At 38.7% G+C, this 12951-nt stretch overlaps 1 protein-coding gene across 2 annotated transcripts in view; it reads left to right on the top strand.

The window, feature by feature from the left end:
* The window catches only part of EYA4 (EYA transcriptional coactivator and phosphatase 4), a 49870-nt gene that overhangs the window by 20340 nt on the left and 16579 nt on the right, over window positions 1–12951 (top strand). For both annotated transcript variants that reach the window (XM_009958036.1, XM_009958035.1), the window contains 2 exons: window positions 3687–3823; window positions 5368–5451. In XM_009958036.1, the coding sequence (XP_009956338.1) occupies window positions 3687–3823; window positions 5368–5451 (221 nt within the window). The remainder of the gene's footprint in view (window positions 1–3686; window positions 3824–5367; window positions 5452–12951) is intronic.

The following is a 12951-nucleotide window of genomic DNA, read 5'->3' as shown; positions in this document are numbered from 1 at the left end:
AAATTTCTCACATTCTTTTATGTTACATGGCTGAATTTTTAATGTTTTCCTTTTATCAGCATTGACCTCATTTCTAAAGCAAACGGAGGATAAGAAAATGCAGTTGCTCCTTCAGCCTGCTGTTGGTAAAAAGCAAATCAAGCAATTAAGCCGACAGTTGTTCAAAAAAAAATGCACTACTGACTTCTGCAGTTCTAAAATAGAATGCATACCTTGCGTTCAAGTAAGAGACAGCTGCTCATTCTGATTTAGAGATTAGCGTAATGATATAAAGTTGTCTTTAAATATCTAGAACTTACAAGGTACCATGATTAGTTACAGTACTGATTAATGGATAATTATGCAATCATGTAGAGCATTGACCCAAGCAGAAGCCTGGGGCAACTGGTAGTGGCTCATGCTAAATGAAAATAGAAGTTATTTACTTCAGTTTTTAGATACTTTCAGAGAAGGTTTAGAAGAGGGTGAGGTTTTTTTATATATTATGAGTCGATTAGAGTAAACACAGTCATTGAAAACAGATGTTCTAATACATTACTGTAGAAATGAGTCTTGATCTTGTTGTAGAATGTTGAAATGTTATAAATATTAAGACTTCTGTGGTAAGAATGTAAACATTCATCTTCACTTATTTAATATTTGCCTTTTCATTTCTGGGGTTTTGTTTTGGGATATTTTTTCCACTCTGTCAGAAAAATCTACGAAATTACATTTTCGTATAGAGAACTTGCATACTCAGAACGTCTTTTGGAGTCAGTGTAGGTTTTTGCTGCATGAGGGTTCTGGATATGAAGCATCTTTTTGTACATTTGTACGTTACCGAAGTACATTTTGCTGTTCTCCTTATGGATAAAGAACTCAGATAATGTGACCTTATTGATCGCTCCACTGCCCGCAGTGTCCTTACTGACATCAACACCATGCTGGGAATAGAAATGATTAGTCAACAAGAACTCTCTCTCTGTTCTGTAGGGACAAAGTAAAAACAGCATGGGAACAGTATTCGTTAGATATTATTATTGCTGCTCATTTCTTGGCAAATAAGAGTTTTGGCTGAATAGAAATCACTATATAATACATATGATCCTTATCCAAATCAGGACAGAACTACCTAAAATAATATCTGAAATAAATCCTTAAATTGTAGTTTTGAAAATCTCCTCCTAGCTGCTGTCTGTCTCTGTTCTGCACAAGCAGAGAAGTACATTGGCTTTGCAACATAGAACTAGTCATCGCCTAGTTTGAGAAAAAAGTAGTAGTATCTTCTTCCAATTATTCTTCCAGCAGAATAATTTGTGTACTTTCACAGGAAGTGAGAGAGGCAGATTTGATTTCCTATTGTTTCATGGAGGATTCATCACCTTCCACTTAAGGGTACAGGGATGTGGATTCTTGGTCATGAAAATATATCTTTATACTTCATAAATATCAGTCATTCAGTCAAATAAACCAGCATGCCCTGGAGAAGGCAGTGGAACCTAGATATGTCCTTCTCCAGGTGAATGTCCTAATCAATAGACTTGGGAATAAACTTTCTTTTTGTTCTCCCCTTTCCTTGAATCTTGAATTCTTTCCTCACAATGTCTAGAGCTCCCATTCAGGAATGTGACATTGTGGGCTTAAATCTTATTCTTCCAAGAAATACAACAGTATTTTCCCGATTGAGATATATAAATATATCTTCCCAGTATATTTATTTTAATACTCTTCTGTATGTGGTTCGCTGTAAGGTATAAATAAATGATGGAAGAGATTAAGAATTTAACTGTTGTGTTACATTACGCACAGACTTAATTGAGACTGCAGTCTATTTTTTTTCTTCTTAGAGCCTGCTAGACTAGAATTGTTTTCTTCTTTGTTGTGGAGGCAGAATGAGGTGAGTGACTCAGGGAAGATCATAAAAACATTCCATCATTCACATTGGAAAGGACCTCTAGGGGTCTTTTGGTCCAACCCGCTCATGGATGAGCCAACTTGGATCATGTTGCTCAGAGTTGTGGCCAATTGAGTTTTGAGTATCTCCAAGGATGGAGAACGCACAGCCTCTCTGGGCACCTGTCCCAGGGCCTGACCATTCTCACAGTGAAGGATTTTTATCTTGTATCTAACAGGAATATCCCTTTCTGTGATTTCTGTCTATTGCTTCTTGTCCTCTCTCTATATACCTCTGTGAAGTCACTCAACCTTTCCTCCTATGTGCTCAGCCCCTTAACTGTCTTGGTGCCCCTCACCTGGACTAACTCCGGTTTGTCAATATCTTGTATTTGGTGACCCAAAACTAGAGATTTTTTCCAGGCATGGTCTTGCAAGTTCAGAATGGAGCAGAAAAAAAACACTCTCCTTGATCTGCTGGCCACTTTCTCTATTGCCTGGTGGACTTCAGTGACCTTAGTGATGCTTCTTTGTAAAAGTGAATAATATTCAGATTCCAGCTTATAATCAAATGCAGCATAGATGATTCTTCGGACATGTTTGTACCAAGTGTTAATTTATTCCGCAGATGTGCCATCATGAGCACTTTTAACAAATATTACCAACGTGGCCCAGAAACACGCAATTACATGTAGCACAAGGACTCCCTTGAATCAAACTCTGTAGCAGATGTCAGATCTAAGCTGTACCCTTTCCTTCTTTAATAGAGAAAAATCAAATCATTAATAGGATAGATGATGAAGGAGGATTTATGTAATTTAGCATGGAACCTAGCTAAACTGCATTTCTTGCTAGCACTTTTAAAACAGCACTGAAGGTGCTGTGTTATGAAGGAAAAGATATTTTCTATTTACTGGCCTGTGGCATAAAAGTACTTTGTAAGGGGAGGTTCCATGCCATCCTTCCTGCAGTCTGTCTGTCTTACATAGGTACTGTTTTGTGATCACTTCTAAAGCCTTTTGTTACCAGCAGAGGCAAAGTAGATTAAATGGGTAAGTCAGGAATAGGCCTGAGTGTTAAGAGCAACTGTACCAAGCCAGATCAAAGATCCTTCTAACACATCTTCTCTCTGACATGAGACGATAGCTGATACTTAGAGAAAGATGATCAGAATACAAGTATGATTTCACCCTCTTTCTGGTAGCGACTGGAATACTGCATTTAATGTTATGATTTTTCTCTGCCAATTTATGAGCAGACTAGGATGAAAAAAAAAAGGTGAACCCTACTAAAGAGCAGGTAACATGGGAGCGTGGGAGGAGGAGATGAAGCAGGAAGCTGACAGGCTCTTCTGGTACGTGGACATATGCCAAAGGGTCTTCTGGTAGAAGTTACACAGAACTTGAAAATAGGTCTAGCAGAACTTCAAACATGGGAAATGAACTACTTTAACAAAAAGACACTTCATATTTTGAGAAGTCATTAGCGTGACTTTTAAAATACATCTTCCTTGGATCTATCAATATTTTGCATGTGCTCATGTGTATTAGTATGTATGTCTGCACATGCATATGTCATTTTAATCTTTCTGTTATTCTGCTAAGGTTTATAACATTTCTTTGGTAAAGTCAAAAGTGTATGTGGCATTGGCAGATTCCATCTACGTGAGACAAACTGTGTTATCACTCATTGTACGCGATTTTTTTAGGTGCATCTTGTGGTTTAGTCTGCATACAGACATGTCTAGCTATGAGAAGAGAGTTTATTAATTAATAATCCAGCACTAATTTTGCCGTGAATGGTTGACTTTACAGGGGAGTTTGACACAGTGCAGAGCCCCTCCACGCCAATCAAAGATCTGGATGAGAGAACATGTAGGAGTTCTGGGTCAAAGTCTCGGGGTAGAGGGCGGAAGAATAATCCATCACCCCCTCCGGACAGTGACTTGGAGGTATGCCTGCAGTAATTGATGAGTGGTAATGTGGAGGTTTCTTCTGATGAAAAGTAAATTCTGAAAACTACAGCTGTGGAAATAGCTTGAGGCATTTTAGAAAACATCATGGACTCGGTCTCACTAACTGAATGTGACAGATATTAGTTGCCATTTTAGCACACATGCACAATGAGAAATTATTGTTCTTTATGACAAAGTTAGTCAGAAAAGTAAACGTGATTCAGCCTTGCACTTTTTAGATCTAAGATTGCACGTCTTTCAGTTTCTCATGCAATAGAACTGCAAAATTTTGAGGCTTCTATATTCAAAATTGTCACATTTTCTTTTAGTTTTTTTGAATAGAAAATCTCAGCTATGTTGCTCAGCTTAATTACATGATTTATGAATGCAGTGTGAATATGCAATATCATCTAGCCATAGCCTTTTAAATATTTACATGTAGGTTTGTCCTTGTGCTTGTAAGTAATGTCAGTGGATTTCAATGAGGCAGCTTACATCAGTGAAGTTATGGCTGTGCTTCAGTATGTGCAGGATTAGTGCCCTAGTGAAGAAATATATCTGCCTAATATATGGGGTGATGATTTAAAACACAGGTGACCTCTTAGCAACAGAGTAATTATAGTCTTATTACTCCTGTGTTAGCAGTACACTGCCTTACAGTGACAGGAGGAGGAGGAAGCAGAGTGCCTGTGTGTGTGAAACACTCCAGTTCAGGCATCAGGGGAGCATGCTCCTCGCCAGTGCGGTGTGTTCCCTGCTGCCACCAGACCGGCACTGGGAGCAAGCATCCCTGGCCAGCCCCTCTGCTCTGCCTTCACTGACCAGCTCTGGGTACAGCAGAAGACAAGACTGTTACTGGGACTTGGCTGGCCATGCAGCCACTCCTCAGGTGGCAGGGTGGGCTGCAGTGCTAGGCACTGAATGTAAATACCATTGCTTTTATACAGAAACTTAAATATTTTTGCCTTTTAAAGGATTTAACTTTTCCAGTGCAAAGACTCTTACTATGTTTCCGTTTTCCTATCTTTTTCATAGTTTATCAGTGAAAATGAACCCCTTATAGTATAAAGAGGTTTCGGAGGGGTTTTAATTAGAATAATTAATTTTATCCTACAATATTATTTAAAATTTGTATGACGTTATATGTGATATATAGCAATTTATCCAAAATTTAATTTTATCTATACAGTAGAAATAAAGCACCTTGAATCAATAAGAGAGAAGTATCTGAGAGTACTATTTATCCTTAAGTTTACAATTGTGTTTGACCCCATCATGTTTCTAAAATCTGTGTTATACAGCTTTTTTGAAAAGCTTTTTAGCGGTCAAATAAGAAATGGTTGAAGAGTTCAAAAGTTACTCTCCTTCTGACTGTTTACCATGCATGATACACTGTTCTTGCTGATTTTCAGAGGAAACCTGCTCGGTTAAGTGATCGGTTAAACTCTACAACTCAGTTGACTGTTAGTCCCTCTGGGTGGGATGATGGTGGGACTTCAATGTTATTCATTTAATAATTTTATCCCCACTTCTGTTTTCAGCGTGTATTTGTTTGGGATTTGGACGAAACAATCATAGTTTTTCATTCGCTACTTACAGGATCCTATGCACAGAAGTATGGCAAGGTACGTGAGCCATGAATTCTGCGTCGATTCACTGTATAAGAGCTATCTGGCCTGCACATATATGTGGTTTCCACCTTCTGTGTTCATCATGGCTTGGGTGAAGTTAGACAGAAAGTGTACAGTAAACCCCATTTTTAGAGGGTTAATGTGAAAAAGTCAAGGAGAGAAATTAGACACAGACCCTAAGCACAATATATGAGGCAGGGCTGAAGCAGACGCTGTAAGTGAGGGAAGAGTTTACAGAGGAACAAGGATGAGGTTCCTGAGGTATGTTGGAAGAGACATTGCAGGGAGATAATAGATGTAGTGGGCAAATGGAAATAAGTAACAGTATCTGGATGCGTAGAGGAAGAAATAAGAAATAAACTGGAGCGACGGGTGAATTCACAGGGAAATTGATGATTCAGGATGAGTAAGAGACTGACCTGTTTCAACACCAGCTGCAGATGTTATTCTTTGACTCCCCGTCTTTTCCATTGAATCTTTGGTTCACTTGGCTGGCTCTGGGGTGAGTAATGCTGGGGAGTGAATCCCTCTCCCCAACAGACAGTTGTACGCATCCTCTCCCCTCCAATGAGATCCAAAAGAAGTTCAGGTCACGGTGCAGCAAGCAGGAAGAAAAGCGAGGGAGGCAGAGAGAGGCAGTGGTAGTCTGCAGGAGCTTCCCTGCTGAGTCAGCAGTCAGACCCGCTGGGCTGGTGGTGGGAGCCCAGGGAATGGTGCTCAGGCAAGGGGAGAAGGGACTGGTGGGAAGCCCACTGTGTAGCAGCAAGAGCAGACTGCTAGGACGGGTAGAACTAAAGGCCTGGAGAAACCAAAAAATTAGGGCAGATGTGTGAAGGGAAGAAAATGGACAGGGAGCATGTTGGTATGTACATACGTGGATGTAGGTGTTCTAAGTGTTGTGCCATTCAAGTGTAATCGATACAAAGGTATTTCTTTTTAAGAGCATAACCATGACCATACTATGTCAGACAAAGGACTTGTTTAGTGTAAGTTTCCTGCCTCTTTATGCCGTGCGGAATCAGATGCTTAAGAAAAGGATGTGAGAAACAGTGCATCAGAGAAATACTTTCCACACCCACCTCTCCAGCCAGTGGGTTTGAAATGTCCAAAGCCAGAATCTGTGGATTATAACCACAGATGGGCCAGTCCTCTATGTTTTGAGACAGCTGTTTGTGGTTATTAAAAGAAAAAGCTATTAGGAAAACTCACAAGACCCAGGCAAAAATCTAAATTTTTGGAATGCTAAGATAAGGGTAGCTATTCATGTCTTGTAAAAAACAGCATTGCTTGTTTTGCGACTTCACAGTGCCAAATCTATGCACATTTAAGTACTCTCTCATAAACGCCTCTTCTGCTGTTTTTCAAACACTGTAACAACAGTGACTTTGTCAGAATCATTTCTAACTTACTGTTATCAAAACAAAAGAGAAACCTAGGTGAACATGAACATTTATATCACTTTTGAGTGTAGCCCACAGACTGCCACAGAACTTGCTGAATTGCCCCAGCAAGGCAGTCATTCCTTTCATTCTTTTTTGACTGTGCTCTTAGGATGTTTACATCTCCTGTGCAATCTCACATAATATATGACTAAAGTCTAAGTGAAATTTAATACAAAATTTTAAAAATCAGAGCACATTTTGTAGCTCAAAAACATATACGGATAACTTCAAAAACTGTCTTAGAGACAGAAATAGGAATTAATTCCTCTTGGTTTCTCACTTTGTTATGAGTAGGGATATTTTAAAAAATCCCAGTATCACTGTTCTTTAAGAATTCATACAGAGTCCTTGGAAACAGTAATAGCTTATTAACTGCCAGTAGTATTGACAGCAGATAAAGTTGTCATATATAAACCAAGAGTATCTCAAGGGCAAGCGAAATCAATGTAGTTATGCTGCTGAGATCAGCATCAGTAAACAAATGTCATGAACAACCATGAAGCAAACGGAGAGTAATTCTTAAATATAATCCTTTTTTTTTTACTCTGTACGGATAGATGGCATCCTTACAAGTAGACAGAAGTGTTCATTTACAGAGACTGTAAAATAAAAGTAGCAGACTTTTTCCTTCCTGCAGTGACTACCTTTGCCATACTTATAAAGAACTCGTTGGAAATGTAATTGCCAGTGAAACTAAATATATGTATTGTTGACCGCAAAGAGGCTGGAGCAGTAGGAAAGGAAGTACAGTGAGAGCTTATCATAAGTGGGCTGTCATTGAAGTGTTGCTTAAAGTTACTATGGGATGTGTCTGAGCTGAAGTGCCTAAGAGGTTAGGCATGGGAGAAGGGAAAGATAGCACAGCTGGACGTCAGTCAGTCTGTGCATGATGTGGCCCTTATCTTTTCTGCATATGATTTCCATCTGTAAACAAGGTCTTAATCCAGACTGAATTTTGGATTGTTACGAGAATTGTGTTGCTATGAGAGTAAATACTCCATGAATTGTGAGGTTCTTAGTGGAAGTCCTGTGAGCACATAGTTCTTCCCAAAGTCTTGAGAGAGCTGTTTATCTTGGAAATGTGGTATAAGATTGTTACTTCACCATGAAAAAAAAAAAAACAGGGTAGTGTAAAATATTGGTGATACTAAATTATTTAATTGCGGTGATTTGCTGTCTGATTTTAAAAAAATAAAGGCGTGTTACGTTGCACAGACACTCAGCTGTGCACACTATGTTCTTCCATATGTATCTTGTAAGCCCATTTTGTAAAACATAATCAGGTTACTCCCCAAAAAGGAAACCACAAAAATAAAAAAAATGCACAGGAAAAGCACAGATTTCCCCTTCCCCCATGTTTTAAGTATTCTAAATGAGATTAATGAGTCTTTAATGTGAACGTTGCTTTAAGGAAAAGCATTTTCTTACACCAAGTGGTCTGACTTCGTACTTTCACAGGGTGAGATGCTGGGTTTAGAGCTCGTGTGACTATACAGACAGGCAAGGATATTCACCTTCAGGTTTTTCCCATCTACTCCTTGCATGTAAACTTTCATTCTCCTTTTCCACTAGCTCTTTACTCTATTTCTTGCAGTAACAAGGTGAAAACAAAACATTCAGAAATTAGTCTTTTAATCTCTCTGCTCTGCTGTGCAGGGAATATGGTGAGGGGAAGTGCACCACATGGAGGTGGCTGTCACACTATTGAGGCCAGGTGGAGGCACCAATGTATGAAGTGCAGGAGCGCTTGAGACAAACCAGGAGACAGTTTCTCTTTTAAAAGATTTGTACAGTTTAACAAGTGGTTGGAGTAGAAGAGAAAAAGGAAAGGCAAACCAGTATCCCCATAGGCAATGGGGGGCATTTGTTGGCAAGAGGTTATATGGGAAGGCCTGGATCCAGTAGGCAAGTTTCAGGTCATGTATTTGTCAAGAGAACAACAGATTTCTGAGTTATGCCTGAAGATTTCTGAAGTTGAGAATGGAAACTCTCCTTAGTGTATGCTTGTCCAGCACTTTGCATGATGTGATAATTATTTGATTTCAGAATTATATAGGTCTGTTATAATAACCACGCTAAAAACAAAACTAGTGATTTACTGGAAGATTCAACTTGTTGGGTGCAGCTGTAAGCATCTCATTTAAAACACAGGGCAAATTGCTGTTTCTTATCTGGGCACCAGTACAGTACAGATTTAAACTCCACTGAAGTGGGAGAGATTTGGCCAGAGGTTGGTCAATGCATCACTTTGATATTTGAAACATAAAACTTATCCAGAGGAATATTCTGTGGCTTGCTGTTTTCTGCCTGTGGGCATTTCTGTCTGAGTTCAGTGTAGTGGTTATTTTATTGGGTTAGTCAGAGAATAAAAGAGAATATAAAGAGAATAAAAAGAGAATAAAAACTACACTACACCTCTGTTAGGTTTCAGGGAAATGGTGCTGCCTTCCAGCAGTAAGAGTACCTCTTGTACAGCTTGTTTGCTCATCTGCTTTGTACTTCGTAAAACTAGAACATCTCTATTTTTAATTATTTACTGCAGTAGCAAATTATGAACGTTGGCATTTGTGTTGTTATTTTATGACTTGTGTGGCTGATGATGGTTTTTGCAGCTGAGCACCAGTTGGCAGATACAGTTTTCTACAATGCTGAGCTCTTAAGTGAGGATTTGTTGATGTGACAGGACATGTGTTAGGAGATGTCATCATCTGTTAAAAGTTTATGAGGTACATTCTTACTCCCTGTGAACAGTGTGTATTCTTTGTTCCATTGCATTCCAGTTATTCTTGCCAATTTAAGGCTGATTAGGCTGGAGTTTTGTCTACCTCCGAGCATTTATATTTAGTTAATTTCTCCCAGGTCAATCCAGAGGGAAGGGATGTCCAGATAAATGCTGTGACTCAAGGTGCAACAGGTTAAAAAAGAATGGAAGTCCCTTGTGACCTTAGGAGGGGGAGAATGTGATTTCCAAGTGCAAAAATCAAAACAAATCCACAATTTATGATCACATTTGGACATTTTTGATAGGATTGCCAATGGCAGAAAGTTGTCAGGGAGGCTACATTAACCTTGTATGCTTCTCTGGAAAGGGCTCAGAAGGCTTTTATTGCTCACTCTCTGCTTGTCCAGTCATTAAACAGAAAAACTCTGTCACCTTTAGCACCCATGATGACATTCCCAAATTCTTTCATAAATATGCTTTTGTCTGCCTGTATTAATATTGTATCTCTCATGACCTCCAGTTGTCCTCTCCATTCACTCCCTCATTGTCTGAGACCTCCGAGTCCATTTTCCTACCTCCTTCTAGAGAGCATGGAACAGAAACTTCCTGTGGAGTATGTGAGTTTTCCTTCATCAGCCACCAGATATGGTTATCAAAAAGAGATGTATTTTTTTCCTCCATTGCAACCCACATGAAGCTCTCCGGGGAACAAGTGTCCCCTATGAGAGAGTGAAAGCTGGACTTAAATTTGAGATTCCTACATAGTGCAGGGAAGTGTCTAAAGCTAAAAGCTAAAAATATTGGTACTTAAGGTTTTCCACTTTTTCCAGAGGTCAGTTTTGTTGTAAGTCTGTTCTGGACAGCCACCCATTGAAAATCTAATTTTTATAATATTATTCATATATTTTGATTGTTTTCTTGCTTATTTTTAAGGCTTCATGCATACAAATTCCTGTCACAATGAATCTACCTGACTGTTTATCTGTTTATTTTCTGAGGTTTTATAAAAACAGTTTGGTGTGTTTGTATTTTTTTTCCTAAGAAAATAACTGATTTTGAACTCTTTGTGCTGAAACTTGACCTTCCAAGACAATATTAAATAGATTTCTTCCACTACTGGACACTGAGCTTTTGGGGCTTTATTCCAGTCACTTGGTCAAGACATTTAAATATTGGTCCTCTCAGGATATTTTTGTCTACGTCTCCCAGGAGGCATTTCAGTGGATGGACCAGTCTGGTACAGAAGTCCATAGACAGACAGTCTGGCTCCAGTTTAGTGCCTTCATACCCACGTAACTAAAGTAATTTGTATTTTGGAATATAGAATTGCTGTAGCTGATCTTGATTCGATTCTTTTGCATGCTAATGATATCTGGCTAAAATCATGCCTCTGAGGGCCAAAGACTTGTTCTTTATTTTGCAAATTATCTGGGGAAAACTTCCAGGGTTTTTTTTATTATTGTTTCCTCTTTTGTGTATGCTTATGCAGAGCAGCAGAAAATACCATTTTGGCAGAAGGTCAGTCTGCCTCTCATTCAGTTTCTCAATTTGCAGTGCTCAAATCTGTATCAGTTGCACATGTTTCTTGCTTTCTTTTCAACACTGTTCTTTGTGCCCCTTGAGTCAGTCTGCAACTTCTGCTTCAAGTTGAAAGACAGTAAAATGACGATTGGGATGTTCTTCCACATTGTGCAAACATTATAAAACCACAAGACCCCGACAGATCTGCTTTCTCTGTCTATTTTTGTATGTGAAGGAATGAACTTAATATGTCAAGAGCTGGAACATGATGTTTAATTCTTGTTAAACAGTTGCAGTGCAAGTTTCAGCCAATTTATTAAAGGAAAAATTGTTCATGTCTTGAAAATTCAATTCTAGTGACTCTCCTTAGCAGAAGTTGTTATGGGGAGATCCCAGACTGATTTCATGCTAAGCTGAAAGTAATTCCTTTGCTTTATTTTATTTTACATATAGTACCTAGCAATATCCTACACATGCCTTTGTCAAAACACGAACATGGGAAATCTCTTTTTAACAGTAATAAAGTCAGGCATAGTTGGTTACAAAAATGCTACTAATAAGAAAATCATAAAAGCTTTGTCACATTTACGTCTTTCAACTATACTAGGCAAGACAGGAAATTGTGATACATAGTTGGTAGTTCCTGTAAAAATAAATTGGATTATAATGGAATATGTTATAGCAAATTTCCGCATTTCAGTCTGCTTCTGCCCAGGAAAGGGAAAAAAGAGGCTGAGAATCAAAAGTCTGAGATTCCAGTCTTGGAAGCACTCCAGTGAATAACTTACCTCACATAAATAATAATGAGTTACCACCTGTGCATAAAGTTATGCACATGCCTTAGTGTTGGTAGGATTGAAGTGAAGAAGCATACTGCGAATACTCTTTATTATATTCTATCTAGGAAGAAAAATGTGTAATTTACTGTGCACAGAAAAAAATTCAAGAGAAAGGAGAGAGAAACACATGTTTATATGTGATGACATTTTGATAAAAGCATTATGGCTTGATGAGGAATCTCATGAGTCCAGAGTATTTTGATGATTTGTGGTCTAAGTATCTTATATGAGTTTTTGCAAATCTGTTAACGTGTGTTCCTTAATCATCCCCTTGGAAAACTGACCTTTGCACTTGCTGCTGCCTTCAGCCACGTGACTTTCAGATCCAATAAACATGACTGCAGAAGACGTAGGGGTTGAAGTTATGTTACTAGGCACAGCAGTTCATTTTTACTTCTGAAAGGTGATCAAGACCAGTTCAAGGGTCAACATAAAAGAATCTCCTTTCACGGCCAGAGAATTGGGTCTAACTTTGGAACATTACAATTTCTTGTACACTATTCTCCCCTTCAAGTCTGACTTTTTCATGAGCAAGGGTCAAAATACATCTATGTTTCAGATTTTACCATTAGTTTTTAAGTGCTTGAGGGCAGAAGCCATATTTTATTCTGTCGTTGCAAAGCCCTGGCGTAGCAGACGTCTGATCGTGATTGGGAAGCCTTTGTTCCTAATAGGAACAAATGATCATTTGAGGGTTTGTGTGATGCTGTTGCCAGATGCTGGTAAACTTCTATGCTTTTAATCTCAAGGTATTTTCTGAAAACTTGCTAGTTGTCAATCAGAGATTAAGTGATGAAATAATAAGATTTTTTTTTCTCATTTTAATGAGAAGAGGATCACATCTATTTTAACAGTCCAGTGCAGTACACATAAAAAAATTAACTGAACCCCACAAGCTTGGGCAGATGATGAAGGCAATGATAAAACTGGTTACCAGGTGTCAGCTGAGCATCAGGAACTATCCGTGTAC

This window comes from Leptosomus discolor, chromosome 2 (genome assembly GCF_034619465.1).
Source record: "Leptosomus discolor isolate bLepDis1 chromosome 2, bLepDis1.hap2, whole genome shotgun sequence".
NCBI lineage: Eukaryota > Metazoa > Chordata > Aves > Leptosomiformes > Leptosomidae > Leptosomus > Leptosomus discolor.
The sequence above is the reverse complement of the archived record's forward strand: the minus strand, read 5'-3'. Positions and strand labels throughout refer to the sequence as shown.